Genomic DNA, 15,165 nt, shown 5'->3' on the forward strand with positions numbered 1-15,165 from the left:
GTGGTGCCACTCTCCCTGCTCAGGGTGTGGCACTGCCTTTATAACAGCTCCTGCAAAACAAATGCTGAATCCTATTTTCTCCTTTTTTTCGGAAAAGTGAAAATCCTCTTTGGATTTCTTTCCAGTTAGCAAGAACAGGTACTAATGTCGGTCTTTTGTGAAAGTGAAGTGAAGTAAAGCGAACTTTCAAAAAGCAGGGGATACCTGTATATACCATTAAATATCCTGCTTTTATAACATAAACATCTTTCAACATACGGTTATTAATGGAAACTTCATTTTTAACATCTGTTTAATATTCACAATAGTCAGTTCTCCTTTCTTCCTTGCTAACAGACCTCAGGTCTTTCAGGCAGTCAAGAACTTCAGGGAATGCTGGCACCATTTGGTGCACAGAAGGTGAATTTTATGTAGTCTAAGTCAATCACAGTGTAATTCTATTTCCCTTGTTAGTGATTGGCTAAGGAAGGAGCAAGCGACCTAATTCTGGCCAGTAAGATATAAGGGCAGGTCTACAGACTGGATTTATGGGAGAGATTCTTAGTTCTTAAAAAGTGGTTAACAAGAAAGAGGTAACCCCCTTTTCTGCCTATGGGATGTGTGTGAGAAGGAAACACTAGAGCTGGTGGTTGGAACTATTGCATCCATCTTGTGGCCATGAAGGGAGCCAGCTACACAATGAAGATGGAAGAAGACGGAAGTAGGAAGAATTGGGCTCTGGATGATCTTGTCACTCCAATCAATCACACATCCCTGGACCCTACCTGAGACTTCTTGTTGGGTCAGAAAATAAATCCCCTATTGTTTAAGCCCCTTTAAGTCAGATTTTCTGTTTCTTGCAACAGAAAGCATCCTAACAGATAGAGCATTCTAACTTCCTACACAATTTTCCTCTTGTAGGCTACTTGTGTTACTTACAGTTTTTCACTATTGCTTTTGCCTTGGATAGTTTCAAGAAATAAAAAAGTTACATAGCCTAGATAGTAATGTAATTTGTGTTGGGGGGAAGAAAGCAAGCAATAAAGAAAAGAAACAGGAATGAACTTGAAATATCTCAGGTCATCAAAGCTGAATCATTCTGAATCTCCACTCCCTTTTATTGCTCATTGCTGTCAGCAGAGGTGGTTATCAGTGGCAAGTTACATTTCAGAAGGAAAAATTGGGAAATACAGTCTCAACATAACATGCTATTAAGGGTGAACATAAATAATCCTCTGAAATACAAAAGCTATTCCTGTTTGCAGCGTTACATGGTTTCATCAACTTTTTCTCTTTATTACAATAAAATTAACTTTGGTAATAAGAAAGGCAGCCCGTTATGCCATGGTAATTCACTTCTCATGTTAAAATTTGCTGTAGATTCTACACTGTGTTTAATCTAAATGCACCTAGTCTATCACATCGACAATATTCAAGAACTAATGTTTCCCAAGGGCCTTCCAGAATCAAAACTGGGGCAAGGGTCCCTGACTGAACATGATTTAAGTGAAGTTCAAATGTCTATGCTAACATCTGACAAATGAACAGTAGAAGAAACCTCCAGTAACTGCCTCTGGTTTCATCACTAGTAATGGTTGGGCCCATTTATAATTTGAGATTTTAAATATGTTTACTTTTTAAATATTTAGTTGTCTTAGAGTCAAATTTTAGAAAGCTTCCTAATGTAAGAGAAGATATGCCTGTCAAAATAATAATTTTAATCAGTACATTTATCAAGCACTAGTAGTACAAGGACCTACATTTCAATATTAGCATCAATAAGTATACCTAACACACATTCAGAATTTTATATTAACAATTGATTACAATATAATTCATTTATAGAACTTATTTTTTAAATCCCACACATACATTACAAAATGAGACTAAAGTCACAGCTAAACACTTAACTGTTGTTCATGAAGTTCTTCAGCACTGTGGTTATGACTCGTAATATTTCCCACTCCTGGTCTCTGGCCAGGAGTATTGATTCATGAGTTGACTATGGTAGAGGGTGTAAGGAAAACATGGGCTAATCTAAATCTCAGATAATGACTCTTTTCTAAACCAAAAAACAAACCCCAAAACAGCAAATCAATTTCATAATCTACAAGATATCATTTCCCCCATGATGTCTCATAAGTTTGTCTCATGTAAGAATCATTTCCTGCATACTTGGATGTGAAAAGAAGAAGAAAACAAAACTCAGAATGTGGAGAGGGACCCACTGTTCAAAAGTTTACCTGTCATCATGAAGAATGTGGTAAGAGTCTACTCTGAGACTGGATCCTTTCTGAATCTAGACGGACGCTGGGTTTAAGAGTCCAGATTGAAGAGGGCCATTAATTTAAGCCCTATTATAGGTTTTAAAATTATCTAAGTAGTCAAGATTCCAAAAATGTGCCGCTAGATGCAGAAAGGCAGAAACTGATCATGAAAATCATTGGAAACTAGCACAGGGCTTGGCACATGAAAAGCACATAATAAACATTTGTTAAAGAAATAACTGTATAAATAAATTACAAATAAATTTACGTGAACTTTTGATAGCGTGTATATGGGAAGGGAAACTGCTTTCTCCACCTTCTCTGTTTTTCCTCATTCACTTCTGATTTCCATTTTTTTCAATAAAAATAAAAGGAGAGGAAGAGTATTCTGGTTACACCTATCTGTATTTCCCTGTGACAGGGACTTCAAGGGTATGCCTGAGCTTGATATCGAGCAAGGGTCAATCTTTGATAATTCGACTGAACCCTGTGCTATAGAATTGTGTCGCTGGTAGTCAGTTGGAGTGGGTGGGGCAGTGAGGCTGACTGCATGGAAAAAGCCTGCTGGATTAGGGGAGCTCTAGGGACAGTCAATGTGTAACCCTGCCCTAAAGTATTCAAATCTTCTGTGCCAAGGTGGGCAGGATCTTGAGGGAGTAGGGGTAGGGAGGTCACTGAGTTAATTCTATACAAACAAAAGAAAACAAACAGTTTCATTCCTCTAAATGCCACACACACATGCATCCCCACATTCCAGCCCTGCCCCCACCCGCCCTGGTGAAGCCTTTGGGCCCATCCCATGTTGGGAAATGCGTTTGTGTGAGCATTAGACACACAGACTTAGTGGGTGGACATTTTGTTGGAGAGAATTATTGATCTCTCATGAGAAGGAGAAGTGACTTCCAGCCAGCACCCTGCAAACAGAATAAGCCCTGAGTCAGGAACACTTTTTGAAACCTCCTCGTAAGTTGTTTTGAATAAGGCACAGGTGAGAAATTTTGAGTCTAGTCCTCAAATCGCTACCTACTCTTCTGGAGGATTCTAAGGTACAAACATAGGGCATTTTGTCTGGTATCTCCCTGGTGATGAAACATGCCATGCCCACACAAATACACAAATGAAAAAAAAATCTGAGGATAACTAGTTCACCCTGTTGCTCAGTATTAAAGTTTGCAAGAACAGGGCCACTGGGCCCCAAGTTCCTCCAATGTTCCTTCTTGAAGTGAAATTACTTCCCTTCTGGACTCTGCAATAGTACTACTGTTTGTCTGCATCCAAAGCCTTCCACTCAAATCCTACACGGGGTTGTCATTATATTAGTGTCATATTTCACCAGAACCATTTGGGAAAGAACTGAAATGCCTCAGAAGGTGATTACATATTTGCCATGAGCTCTATACACAGAATAACCTGTACTTCTGGCATTGTCCCAGGGACAAAGGCCAACCAGTGATGGAAACCTTGCTAGTGACCTAACTCAGTTTGCTTTGCAGAGAAATACGAACCTTCTAGAAAAAAAGGTCTCCACCCTTGGGAAAAAATATTTTGTGCAAACATAGCTGAGTAGTCTCTCCTTTCTGTTCTTGTCCCCCATCTTCTGAAGGTTGTACCTGCCTGCATTCTTCTGTAGCAGGATTTTAGACTTTTCCCCCAAAGGTGGGGTAAAGTCTCTGTCTATAGAGCTAAATCATAGTGTTCAAAGTCTAATGACAAGAGAAGTAGCCCATCATAAACTATGACAATAGGTCAAGGACTTCTAAAAGTGAAGTGGTGAGAAGCTCCCTTCTCTTCTTTTTCCTATGCTTCTTCCCACCTTGTGTTTTCAAATGGGTCAGCCACTGGAGTTGCCTTGTTATTAATAATGATTATTATATTGCTTTTATATGAAGGAATAATACACAAGGAATTAAAATAAACAAAAAGGGGAGGAAAAACCTCATGGGTATCAATTTTAATATCTTCAAAAAGCAGAAAGACAGCACAGTTACCAATTCCAAAATGCCGCAGTATGAAAAGGGAAGGGATGAAGTTTCTGTAAGAGAACTGTGAGAAGTCTTACTTTTGAAACCTCGGGATAAAGAATGCCCTTCAATATTTAATATTTCAGAGACATGCCACTCTTCCAGAATCCAGAGGAAAAACAGAAGTCAAATAGCAAGGCACTTTTGCAGGAGTGTTGAAACAAACAAGAAAACATTTTATTTTTGAAAATACAGTCTTTAAAGATAAATTTGGTTTTCATTTTCCATACCTAGGTGCATCCAACAAGATACAAAAACAGACAAAACAAAACAATGAAACAGAGACCCACGACATTATGTACAGAGCTCTAAAATGAGCTGTGAATATCTACAAGAAACTAGCATATGCTCTTTGTGAAAGGATGTACTTGTGTGGCTTTCTACAGTTCTCAGTCCTTGGGAAGAAGAGTTAACCCCCTGGAGCTGCCGGTGTGGCTGCAGCCGGGGAAGAGCTGGGGTCAGTGAAGGGTTGGGGGTGGCCCCCCCGTGTGGGAGGCGTGGAGAGGTGTCTGGGGAGGGGAGCGGCGGCGGTGGCCCGGGACAGATCCGGGGCTCCTCTAGAAGTCCTGCCGTGGGGTGTGAGTCAGGCTGTGCCGCCGCAGATCACAGTTTCGCCTGAACACTTTGCCGCACTGCTCGCAGCTGTAGGGCTTGATGTCTGTATGGGTGAGAAGGTGAGTTTTCAGATTACTTCTCTGATTAAAGGTTCTTCCACATGTGGGGCATTTGTGTGGAGATTCCTGTTCAGATGTGAAGCAAGCAAAGGATTAATCCTTCACACCGCCACGGCACCCTTCTCAATAGTTTCTGTCTTATCGGTATCACAAGGTTAACAGAACACACGCACGACAACAAAGAGGAGACTTGCAGGAACACATCTGTGCTCCTAATCCTCCAATCACAAAAACACACGCACAGGCACACACAGGGACCGGATTACAACTGATAACCGCCGGTGGCCACTGGCGGTGGGCTTTGTGATTTCCAGCTCTTTACATTTCATCACCATGTCATAGGCAGGAAAAGGGGGAAGGAAAAACTCTAATCCTCTCTTAAGGAAAGACATTCTCTCGGGTAATAAGGCTCCTCTTTGGTGGAAAATTAAACTATTCCTCAATGTTCTGAAAACTACAAATTATGAGGCCCCTGGGAGAGAGAACAGATGGGATTTCACCATGCCTCCATTATCAAAATTACCTTTATTTCCTCCCAAATACGAAAGCTTTAAATGCAGGGCACATCAGGTGAAAAAAATAATAATTCTAAAATTAGGATTTTAGAATAGTGAGAGTGGCTTGTTCTTTAAGAAAAACACATAAATGTTTTCTGTTAAATAAAATTAATTTCATGTATTAAAAAACTGGGCGCTGCTTTCTCCACCTAGAAAACTGATCTAAATAGAGCCTTTTATGAGAAAGACCCTGCCATTGAACACCTTTTCTAGAGCAAAAATGATAAAACAGAACCAGTCACTGTTTTTCAACAAGAAAACAAACTTACCTGCATATGTAAAGTTTTGTGAACAGCCAGAGTTCTAGACTGACAAAATCCTTTCCCACACTCCTGACATTTGAAGGGTTTTTCTTTGGAATGGATATACCTGAAAATCAATATAAGGTTTCATTGAAATGGCTTTAACACCACGGTGAGGAGTTTCTTTTGGCAATTACTTTAAACGAAGTCATGAGGAAAAAAAGAAAAGAAACAGGATTTCCATTATTTATGTTTTTACATCCCCCCCCCCCACCCCGCCGTGTAATTCTGTTTATGGCTAACCTCAACTAACAGACTCTTCAAAACATTCACCGGACGCCGGCTTTATCTACACTTGATCGCCCTCTCTGGCGTATTTTGGAGCTCGAAATCGTGCCGAACGAGCTCTTCTTGGCCTCTACGATTTTCTCTGGGATTTAAACTGGTCAAATCAGGATATAAGGCAAGGCCAAGTTTAGGGGGACTAATTTTAGCGAACCCCTTAAAAGCGGCGGAGGATCGGTACAGAAGTCCTACCTTGGGGTAACAACAGCAAGTAGAGTCCAGGGAAAAGATACCCTCACCCCCACTCCTGGGAAGTTTTTACTGGATGAAAACACTTACATTATCGTATTTCTTCAATTGTCTTTGATTAATGCATAGTTGAAGATGTGGAGGGAATGTGAAGAGCTGTTTCTAAATTCAGTGCTCTCAAGACCCCCGGAAATAAGTTTAAAGAAAGGTCACTGTGGCAGGCTCTCGGGCGCACCTGGGGGCGAGTCAGGGAAGGGAGGGAACCCAGTGGAGGTGGCCGAGGAGATTTCCAGAAATGGTCCTATCGCAGGCAGGACCTGCACCCACCATAGAAAGGTCTTCGAGGTTTCTTGGCTCTACCTGCCCCACCCCCTAAGGTCGACCCGGTGGAAACTGGAAAACCGATCCCAGGACCAAGGCCAACCCAGCAGATTTTAACTACCTAAGGATGGGGTGGCCCTCCTGCATCCCAAACAAGAACAGGCAGCAGGGGCCCGCTGAGGAAAAAGGTAAATTTGGGGGGTTGGTTGTGGCTGGCTGGGGAGGGCTTTGGGGAATTTATTCTAGTTCAGAGGGAATTTTAGTGACGCTTGCAATGTCTATCAGGAGTCGGTATTCTGGATAAACTGTCCTTCCCTCCCCAGGCCAACCTCTTTCCCCACCTTACCTGTGATCCCGCAAATGATCTTGCCTCCGGAAAGCCTTGTGGCAGATGTCACACGTGTATGGCCTCTCATCTGTGTGGGTCCTCTCGTGGATGAGCAAGTTGTAGGATTTGGTAAAGTGTCTGCCGCAAAACTTGCAGATAAACTCTTTTTTCGTTTTGGAGGGCAACCTCCCTCGGGAGGGCTTTCTGTCCGGAGTCAATTTACTGAGGCCCGAGATGGGGCTACCCAGCCCCGGGCTCAGCTTGGTCAGGTCTCCTATCTTAGGGGGATCCTCTTGCGTAGCGGCCACGGCCAAGTTGGCAAAGTCAAAACGGGGCCGGTCCTTGTGCAGGGCTGGGAGGACGTGAGCAATGGCTCCCTGCTTGGGATGGAAGAGGTGGGTGGTAAAGGGCAGAGCCGGGAAGGGGAAGCGCGCGTCCACGAGGCCCTGCGCCGCCGCCATCTCGGTGATGGTGGAGCGGGTGATCTCGTGCACGTTGGGGTACCCCAGTGTCCAGTGGTTCATGTGCATGGTCTGCACGGCGCTGAGACCGTACAGGCCCTGCAGGTGGTCCACCGCGGCGGGGAAGGTGTTCACGGCCTGCAGGAAGGAGTAATTGGTGAGCTGCAGCGATGGGTGGAGCGGGATGGGCGCTGGCAGGGCCTTGCTCCCCATTTTCCGGGGTGCTGGGGGGCGGAGGTAGCCACCCTTTTTTTCCAGGACTCAGAGGCGGGTGGGCGTGGGGCTCCGGCGAAAACCCAGAAGGACAACGGCACGCAGAGAAAACCCTAAAAATGGCCGGGGGAGAGAGAGAGAAAGTCGTGACTATTTTCCAAGCCTGCTCGGTCCTTCCCTTGGCGCCGCGTGGGTTACAACACCTTCCTTCTAAGCCCCCCTCCCCACCCACTCCGAGGCCCCCAAACGGAGTGGTAAGGGAACCTCGGAGAGCCTGCCCGGCGGGCGAGTCGACACCAAGCTCGAGCTCAGCCCCCGGGCCAGGGTGTCAGGCGGGGCAAAAGTGGTCCCCGGCGGCGAGCGGGTCGCCCGTGGGAAAATCGGATGCCAGGCACGCACTGATTCGAGGAGCCGAAGACCCGGGCCGGGGAGAAAGAAAGGTGGGCAGAGGCTCCAGCAGAGACGGCACCCAGTCCAGCCCACCCACCCCTACCCGATCGGGCGAAGCGTGGTCATCCGTGACACCCCGCTGTGCCAACGCCCACAGGCCCGGGCTGAGCCTCTGTTGCCGCCGTGCCTCCAAGTTCCCCGGGGAACGTTGGGTTGTGGGTCTGACCCGGGCGTGAGGGCCTGGCTCAGCCGTGCGGCTCCTAGCGTTGCGCCCCGAGCCCGCTGACCCGCCCGGCGACCGCCGTTCACCCGGACCGCGCCTGGGGTGGTGGAGCGCAGCCGGGGGCGCTTTGCGCTCCTGGGGCTGCGGGGCCCTCGGAGGGGCCCGCCTCGCCCGAAGCTGACCTCAGAGGTTTTCTTTTTCCTTCCTCTGCCTCTGTCCCATTTATCAGCGGTGACGGGCCACAGGAAAGAAAAGTGACACCTCGGGGGCCGGTGAGGCCTAGAATCACCCCTTCCACCTTCCCAGGGGCCGTCTCCTCCCACCCCCCATCTAGATCCCTTCCAGATGGTTCAGGCTCAGTGGGGTGTTGCGGGGGTGGAGAAAGTCCCCGATCCAGGACCGAGCGCCAAGCTCTCGGGAGGCCCGAGCGCTTCTTGACCTGGCACCAGGAGAGGCTCCTACACCGGCCAGGCCCCAGGAAAAGAGAAGAGAGGAGAGGCAAGAGTGTTCCTCGGGGAGGAAAAAAAAAAAAGGAAGGCGCAGCGGGGGAGCCACAGCAGATCGGGTACGGTGCACCTCTGCCTGCCTGGAGGAAGCTTGCTTGTCGGCCTGGAGTTGAGTGCGACGTTGCTCCTGCCACCGGGAAGCCGGCCCGGGTCTGCGGCCTCGGCCTAAGCAGGGCGCACGCACATGCCTGTCCCTGAACCCCCAGTGCCAACACGGAGGTCTGCTTTCAGACCCAGTTTCCCGGGGCACCTCATCTGCTTTCAGGGTAGGCGCACCTTCTCCCAGAGAGTTCTGCCAGCTCTGCGGCCTGGGCCTTGCCTCTGAAGGTGGCTCCCCAGGGGCTGGGACTCACAGTTAAGCGCTTTCCCTAGAGAGGGGCAGGCAGGCCTAACTGAGCCAGCAACCTTTATGCCTGGCTTTTGAACCCAGCAGGAAGATGGGAGAGTTTGTCCAGACTTCCTTGCCACCAGCCCTTTCTGCTCCTGAAATGCTCTTCTCTAGCGTGTTGTGAAGTCTTGTCTGTGGCTCTATCTGAGGGCAGGCTTAGAGGGCTGCGCTAATGGCACAGCGCTCTGGCCAGAAAGAATCTGGCCGCCTCCGAGAGGCCCACACCTTCCCTCCCTCCTCCCCTGTTTGGAACGGCTTGGAGACAGGGATTTATTAATGAACCGCTTCTGCCCAGTGGTATGCGGTCTGGGAGTTGAGGCCGGGAGTTAATGAGAGGTGTGTAACAGTCAGAGGGTCTCAGTCAGACTGTTCAACCGAAACTGTAAACCTCCATTAGTAATAAACTTTCCCACCACAAATCACAATTCATTTTTGTTCAGTGGCAACCCTCACGCCCTCTCCTAGAGAGGTAGAAGAAAAAAGATTCTACTAACATCCCTGGTAATCTATTTGTTTCCTCTTCCATTAAAAATCATGTTATACCTTTATTTCCTTCTTTTTGCATAGGAGGATTTTCCAGAGATTCAAAATATTATTTTTTCCCTAGTATTAAAAAGTGGCCTCCCTACATAGGAAACCGAAATTATTATTTGGGTGTTTTCCCAGACTGGATTTCTTAGAAATAAATACAGGAGGCAAAGTGCAATTCCCACCACGTTCTCCATCTATGTACGTGCATGTGTGTGGGGTGTGCTATCGATTGAAGGAATATCATGGCCTGTGATTTTGATTCCAAATGCACAAAGTGAACTCTGCCATAAAGGTTATACGTTAATTCTGCCAGTAGAAACTTGAGTGCCATCTTCTTCCCTTTTCACCAAATGGTTTATAACCCAAAATTAATGCCTCTTTTATAATTCAGCTTCATGATGGCACAAAAGTGCTATTTCATAGTGTGTATTTGTTTTAATTTGCAGGACAAATAGTTTCTTCATAGAAGAAGAGCAATCCTTCACAAACAGAGCAACCCTAAATATCCACTAAACATTTTTGCCATTAAGAATTAGGGAGTTTAGATTTCCACTCTCCTGCTGAGTAGCTGGAAATATATGTCAAAAGATATTTTAAGTCAATGCAGAGGATCTAAAGTACTTTCGTTTTGTCTAGAGCTGAGCATGTAGTTCTCACACTCAGTTTCAGGCAATAACAGCCATCATCTGCTGTCACTTCTACACCATCCCGTTTCAGACCATTGGTTACTTTTAATTTTGCAAGGAAAGAAACTTAAACCAACGAAAAGACATAAATATTTCCGTGGAGCTGAGACTAGTTTTCTTTCATCAGCCTTCTTCACAGGAATTTCCAGACACGTACAGAAGGTTTGTAAAATTTAGTTCACTGGCTGTCAACAAGTGAGAGGTGTACGTACTAATTTCAGTTCAGTGAAGCTTTCAAAACACTGGAGAAAAAAATAGTGGTAATTTGATAAGGAGGCTCGCTCTTTGGTAATGTGTTATTACACTTTATTATCTAAAAATCGTATACAGTCAGGGGTCATCTGCTAACACCTGTGGGTTGGTGTCTGAGAGAAATGACTGATGGATCCGTAGGCTCGCTGAATTTCAGCCCAAGCCACAATAAAATTTTACATTAATCAGAGAGCTATATTCCAAGTAGATCTAAGGAGATCATTAAAAAAAAAAATTAAAATGGCCAGATTGGATCAGGTGAACAGAGAGAAAGGGCCGCGAAGTTCCTGCCCCTTCGCTGCGCCTCTGCCTTCCCAAGGAGTTAATTAAATTAAGATGCCTTCCGCATAATCTGGGTTCTGTTTCTCTCTGCTCCCTCGCTCCCCCTGCATGAGTAATTTTCTTGTTCTGTTCAGGACTGCAGTTTGTTTAGCAGAGAAAGTAGCTGTCTGCGCCGTTTCGCTCCGGGAAACTCCAGCCCTCTTTTGTTCCCTGCTAACAGGTAGGGAGACAGAGCCAGCGCACCCTCCACAAACACCTTTTTCTCCCTCCTCACCATACAAACACAACTCCTTGCTCTGTTGCTACTTCTCGAGAATCCGAGTGTTTAAACCCCAGGGGGATTTGCCTTCTGCCCCTTCCTCCAGGACTAGAGGATGGGAGGAAAATCAAAAGCCCAGCACAAGGTTGAAGAATTATCTAGGACTGAGCTATTACTTTCCGCTTGAAACGCGCTGGCTCGGCAGGCACTGTGTGTCGCGGCCCGTCCGCTCTGCCGCGGCTGCCCCCGGACGGGTGGACCAGGAATACTATGGCAGAGTGAGAAAGAACATGAGATTGTGGGGTTTTATCTCAACGTACGTAGATCAGCTTTTAGAAGAAGCTTTGCTGAGTGCTTAGATTAAATGTCGCAAAACAAAACTAAAAACAGTACGTGAAAGCGTGTGTCGTTGCGTGTTAGCTGGGAGTGGCGTGCCTGGGATCCGATAAAGTGAAAAATACAATGCCCCGGGAGTGTGTCCGTATGATTTCTTTTCACAATTTCTGAACTTGTGGCACGCCGGACCGAGAATCCGAGCGCCCCCCTGCACCCCCTGCAGCCTGCCTTCCTTAGGGTGGCTGCAGCCCCTTCCCAGAGCGGACACTCACCTCCCCCAGAAACGTCCGCCTGGGCAGCGTCACTCAGACCTGGTCCAGGCAGTGAGGCGCACAGCTTGGAAAGGTCATTGGGTCCACGCCGGACAAACTTCTTTTTCCGCGCGGAGTCCCGGGAGCCGAGGACATGATCTGGAGGACGACGAGCAGCCAAAACGAGAGCGGATCCTCGCCTTCGTCCGAGTCGGTGGTCGTAGAATGTGTAAAGACCCAGGGTGGTTGGAGCCCGCGCTCAGCGCTCGCCCGGAACCTCGCGCCTCCGCGAGCCTCTCGCCGCGGACTCGGGGTAAGGTCTGAGCCTGCAGCCTCGCAGGGCCATCACCCTCCAGCAGCGAGCACGCCGAGCTCCGTCCCCGCCCGCGTCCCTCCCCAGGCTGCTCGCGGCCCGGAGACCCGGGCTTTAGTAGCGGCCCCGCCTCCCCTTCGGGCGGGCGTCCCGCAGCCGCGCTGGGCCCCCAGCGCCCAGGCTCCGCCTCCGCGCCCGGCGCCCGCTAATGGTCCACTCTGTTTACTTGTGTTTGGATAGCAACTGAGTCTTAAAGGCACAGGTTTGCTCGAGGTTCCTCTGTTACAGAGGCAGAGCCAAGGTGACTCAGTTCAAAACTCACACACAAACACAACGTCCACCCCCTTCCTTCTCGGTGCCACTTTTCCTTATAATGTTAGAAACTGAACAACTGGCTTTCTGCCTCCCGAAGACCCCGCAGAGAAACTCAAAAGGCATTTTGTAGTTTTACTTGGCGCGCTCGCCCCGTTAATTTCCACATCTTAACACGTTTAACATAACTATCTTATTCGTACGTAAAATCAATCATTTTTAGATTGTATTCTCCAGCATATATCACCCTTCCTCCAATTTTAAATAGTTTTGTACATACTTTTGGTCAGTTATGACTGTATCTGTAGTCTGCTTTCGCCTGCTGTTTTCAAAACGAAGTTTGTTTATAGAGGTGACAATTGACTAATTTCGTAATTACTGCAAAGACATATGTGGGATATCCCAGGAGAAATTTCTTCCAAAATTTAAGCTTTAATCAGCCAATGTACATTTCATAAACAGTTAACCAACTTGGTTAAAGGGGTGGGCATCTGCAACCCATTGGCAAACAATAAAGAATCCATCTGGAATGGGTGAAGAGCAGTCATTTAAAATATTTAGGAAAATACTATGCTAGCTTCTCAAACGTGTACATCTTCATTCCCAGCAAAAAAACAGAGTTCATTGTTCAGTTGCCAGGAAACGTAATCGAATTTGAAGTGTAGTGATACATTTTTCAGGTTCTTCTAAAGATTTGGTCCTCTGTGAGTGTAATTGCAGGATGCACTTCAGCTACTCTGGAAGTAGGGTGACCGAGTGACAGAAAGGGGATGACATACTCTCATTTTAAACAGCCTCTTTCCAGATGAGATCTGCGTGAGCAACGCTGAGCAAAACGCCCTTCGTCCCAGACGAGTTCGCCAGAGGCGATTTACATTAGCCCCCTGCAAGTCCGCGCTTTGAGGGGCGCAGATCTTCAAGCCAAGAGGCTGTACAATTCAAAGGTGTTCTGCCAAAATGTGGTTTTGGATGTGCCGCCCCAAAAGACAACTAAAATAATCTCAGTCGTGCGGAGAAGTGGACAAATACAAGCAGAAGACGAAAACCTGTCAAAAGGTCAAGCTCTGATTGGGAAGCCAGGCAAAAGCTACGGGATATTATTATTAGGATAAAATCCCTTCCATTTTATTTATGCAGAGGTAAGTAGAATTTTTCGTTCCTTCGGTAAAACATAATTCAGAGATAGCAGATCTTTTTTTCCTTTTCTTTCCAATTTCAAATTTGCAAAGGTTAAAAAGTGAGCTTGGAAAGAAGACCCGAGTGTTTAATATCCTTCAGCATTGAACTGCTTCAAAGTAGACTTGACAAACAGCGTGGAAGTAGCGGAATGCCTGAGTTCAGGACTTTTTTTTAAAAACGTTTTCCCTAATGGATTCTATAGGGGTGCTTTCATTTTAGCGCTCAGTCCTGAGCCCCAGCTACGGGGATGCCTGCGGTCCCCTCTCTCTAACCGCCTCATTCCTTCCGCAGCTTTTCTCAATTTGGAAGATTTGGAGGGAACTTTCTCTTCTTTCAGACCCCCAGGACACAACTCCCGGGGTGGTGACCTGAAGAGTGTTCCTACGCTTCATATTTCCTTTTCTGCAAGTGGAGGAAACTCCCAGCGGTGGGTTTCACACCTTCCCACCGTGTGTGTGTGTGTGTGTGTGTGCGTGTGTGTGTGTGTGTGGTGTTGTGTGCGGAACCGCCTGCTCTTCCCGAGGGTGAACATAATTTCCAGCCATTCACGAGCTGCGCCCTCTTTCCGCAAACCTCATGAGCCCGGGTTTTTCCATAAACGTGTTTACCTCGCCCACCCCAGCCTCCGAAGTTCCACAGTGGAGTCTGGGCCACGCTGGCCCAAGCGCTGCAGCCGCTTGAAAGGTAGGGAAGCTTCGGCGAGCTCCGGGCTTTGGGAGAAGCCTCGAGGTGCGGCAGCGCCTCGGCATCCTCCAGGCCCGGCCACCGCAACGGGCAGGTGCGCGCCCCACGCGGAGAGCAAGCTGGAGGCTGGACGCGGAGTGTGTGTGTGTGTGTGTGGTGTTGTGTGCGGAACCGCCTGCTCTTCCCGAGGGTGAACATAATTTCCAGCCATTCACGAGCTGCGCCCTCTTTCCGCAAACCTCATGAGCCCGGGTTTTTCCATAAACGTGTTTACCTCGCCCACCCCAGCCTCCGAAGTTCCACAGTGGAGTCTGGGCCACGCTGGCCCAAGCGCTGCAGCCGCTTGAAAGGTAGGGAAGCTTCGGCGAGCTCCGGGCTTTGGGAGAAGCCTCGAGGTGCGGCAGCGCCTCGGCATCCTCCAGGCCCGGCCACCGCAACGGGCAGGTGCGCGCCCCACGCGGAGAGCAAGCTGGAGGCTGGACGCGGAGCCGCACCCTTCTCAGGGCTCTCCCGGGCCACCTCTGCGGCCACTCGGGCCAGCCTTTGAGTTGCTCCACGCTCTGCCCGAAGCAAGCCCCCTGCCCCCGCCGGCGTCTAGAGCGCACGCTCTTTGGGGGCCCACTCAGGAGCAGCCTCCTCGGCCGGACTCCCAGGGCGACAACGCCTGGCAAGGAAGATAGGCCCGCGGCGAGTTGTGGGTCCGGGTGTGCAGAGCCGTAAGTCCTGGAGCCTACAGAGCGGCCCAGCCGCGCCCTGGGGGGCTGAGCCCCTGCACCGCCGTCCCACTCCCCCTGCGCCCTCCAGGAGCAGCGCTGCGGTTCACTCCGACGTTTCCGCCGACTGGTCATCTGCTGTTCTCGCGGCTCTGGGCTTGCGACACCAAGGACGCTTCCAGAGAAATGGCTAACAGACTGTCGAGGGGAGCGCGAGCAGTTGCAGCCCAAACCCGAACCTCCCCTGGAGGACCGAACGCAGG

General features: G+C 48.3%; 1 protein-coding gene across 2 annotated transcripts; it reads right to left on the reverse strand.

The window, feature by feature from the left end:
• Positions 1 to 4,417: 4,417 nt before the first annotated feature.
• On the reverse strand, positions 4,418 to 12,100 carry OSR2 (odd-skipped related transciption factor 2). 2 transcript variants are annotated; one of them, XM_007113468.4, is made up of 4 exons: positions 11,723 to 12,100; positions 6,942 to 7,710; positions 5,768 to 5,867; positions 4,418 to 4,925 (listed from the first exon to the last, which is right to left on the reverse strand). In XM_007113468.4, exons 2-4 carry the CDS (start codon positions 7,595 to 7,597, stop codon positions 4,851 to 4,853), a joined length of 831 nt encoding a protein of 276 aa, XP_007113530.1. In that variant the 5' UTR covers positions 7,598 to 7,710; positions 11,723 to 12,100; the 3' UTR covers positions 4,418 to 4,850. The 2 variants fall into 2 exon arrangements, with proteins under 2 accessions (XP_007113530.1, XP_007113529.1); XM_007113467.3 differs by having other exon boundaries at positions 4,418 to 5,007.
• Between the last annotated feature and the right edge of the window lie 3,065 nt (positions 12,101 to 15,165).

This window comes from Physeter macrocephalus, chromosome 15, assembly GCF_002837175.3.
Source record: "Physeter macrocephalus isolate SW-GA chromosome 15, ASM283717v5, whole genome shotgun sequence".
Classification (NCBI taxonomy): Eukaryota; Metazoa; Chordata; class Mammalia; order Artiodactyla; family Physeteridae; genus Physeter; species Physeter macrocephalus.